The 1,942-nt window shown below is 32.9% G+C and overlaps 1 protein-coding gene across 1 annotated transcript in view; it reads left to right on the top strand.

Moving 5' to 3' along the window:
- LOC136795260 (43 kDa receptor-associated protein of the synapse homolog) overlaps positions 1-1,942 on the top strand; it is a gene marked incomplete at both ends in the record, with an annotated part of 80,961 nt that overhangs the window by 39,880 nt on the left and 39,139 nt on the right. The window contains one exon of the mRNA XM_067045221.1: positions 1,762-1,927. Coding sequence (XP_066901322.1) covers positions 1,762-1,927 — 166 coding nt within the window. The remainder of the gene's footprint in view (positions 1-1,761; positions 1,928-1,942) is intronic.

The following is a 1,942-nucleotide window of genomic DNA, read 5'->3' as shown; positions in this document are numbered from 1 at the left end:
ATAAATAAATTAAAAAAAAAAAAAAAAATTAAATTTATATTTCCTCTATTTTTATCTACTCAACAACATATACATTAGATATGAACATGAAATTAATTTCAATTGACTCTTCAAAACATAAAATTGCAATTTAACAACGATGTCAGTAGAAATAGAATAAAAATTAATTTAGAAGACCGTAAAAATTATTTGTAAAAGGCAAGATTTCGCATCCGTAAATAATAGTGGGGAGGATGCTTAGTAAATTTTAATTTTTGAGTTTTAGGACAGAATGCACTGAACAATTTCAAAATTGAACAATAACAAGCTTTTCCCACCTTTGATCTCGCTTTTATTTTCGCATCAATTTTGCTTTTTCTAGTTACCGTAGAACCTAAATACCTTAACCTATCTACCTATTCAAATGTATTACCTCATATATCTTTCTTGTCCAGATGTAGTCCTAAGTAACGGATCTGTTCGACAGGAATAAGTGGGGTATTATTAAAGGACACTGTAGGGTAAGAGGTCATAGGTTTACGACGAAGGGTAAATGTGATTTGGTGGGATTTATTGGAATTAATTTTAATCCTTCAGTTTTTGCACCATTCTTCAAGGGTGGTGAAGTGGGATTGGAGGGTTTTGGATACAATGTAAGAATCATTGGTAACTGAAAATAGGCATATGTCGGCATACGGGGTGAGGATAGTGTTAAGATGGGTTGGGATGTCAGCTGTGAAAACTGTATAAATGATAGGACCAACGATACCACCCTGAGGTACACCAGCAAACTGACGGAATAGGGATGAATAAGAGATATTGTGATTTATTTAAAATAATCTGTCGGAGAGATAAGAACGGATAATGAGGAAGTATGTCGGGGATAGGAATTTACGGATCTTGTATAGCAGTCCTAGGTGTCAGACTCGATCAAAAGCCTGTTCTACATCACCAGCAGTACATTCCAGTAAATTTAAAATGATTTTTAAGGTTTTGGAAGAAATTGGAAATTCTAACATGGTAAAGGCATATACTATGTCGACAGTTAAACTGTGATAAGTCAAATAAATCAAATCATCATAAAAGTAAAATCAAAAACATAAACCATATTTTTTTCTAACTATAAAAATAAAACAAATATTGTTCTAAAAGATAATTACAAATTGTTTGATTTTTTCAAAGTGGTTTCTGGACATATGATTCAATTCCACTCAAGAAAATGTTGTGACTCGAAAAAACACCAAATTATAGATTCCTTTGACTGCAATCTAAGTGGAGAAATCATGTAAAAAAGGTTTTTTTCTATTTCAAGACTAGTACCCTGCAAGCGCTTGCAAGTTTTCTGATCGGAAAATATTGTTTTTACAATAGAACCAACTTTTTAATTATTGTAGTAAGAAAATATAAGTATAAATATTGTAAATTTGAATATATAGTTTATCCTACTATAATGTCCTCTTCTCCAACTCTAAAATTGTTGGCCTAATATTTCAGAATATTATTAATTTTATAATTTTCAGTGAATCTAACTGCGGAATCTCAAGTGAAATCGGATGTATTTAAGACAATGTCACATCGGCCCTTTTTATATCTGACGAGTTTTGTAGGTGTAAATCGTAAAAAATTGACATTTTCTCCCAAATTTTGATGATTTTCCTTTTACATATAAATCGTTAATATTTAGAACGGGAAAGAAAGTCTAGAGATCGTCAGAAAATCGGCAATTCTCGTAAAAAATAAGACTGGATTAGATCTACTCATTCATAATTTTCTTATTTTCAGACATTCACTCTACAACGAGTGCGACCAGTGCCGAACGGCCGGACTGGTTCAGATCACAGTGGGCAGCCTCCACCTCGAACTGGCAACCTTCTGCAAGGCATTGCAAGCCTTCCAACAGGCACACTCCATTGCTCAAAGGATACACGACCCAGCTCTAGAGCTTCAGGTAAGATATAATTTT

The sequence above is a fragment of the Halyomorpha halys genome, unplaced genomic scaffold, assembly GCF_000696795.3.
Source record: "Halyomorpha halys isolate HHAL.00 unplaced genomic scaffold, Hhal_1.1 Scaffold1027.1, whole genome shotgun sequence".
Taxonomy (NCBI): Eukaryota; Metazoa; Arthropoda; class Insecta; order Hemiptera; family Pentatomidae; genus Halyomorpha; species Halyomorpha halys.
Note: the sequence above shows the minus strand (reverse complement) of the source record. Positions and strands in the feature narration are given on the sequence as shown.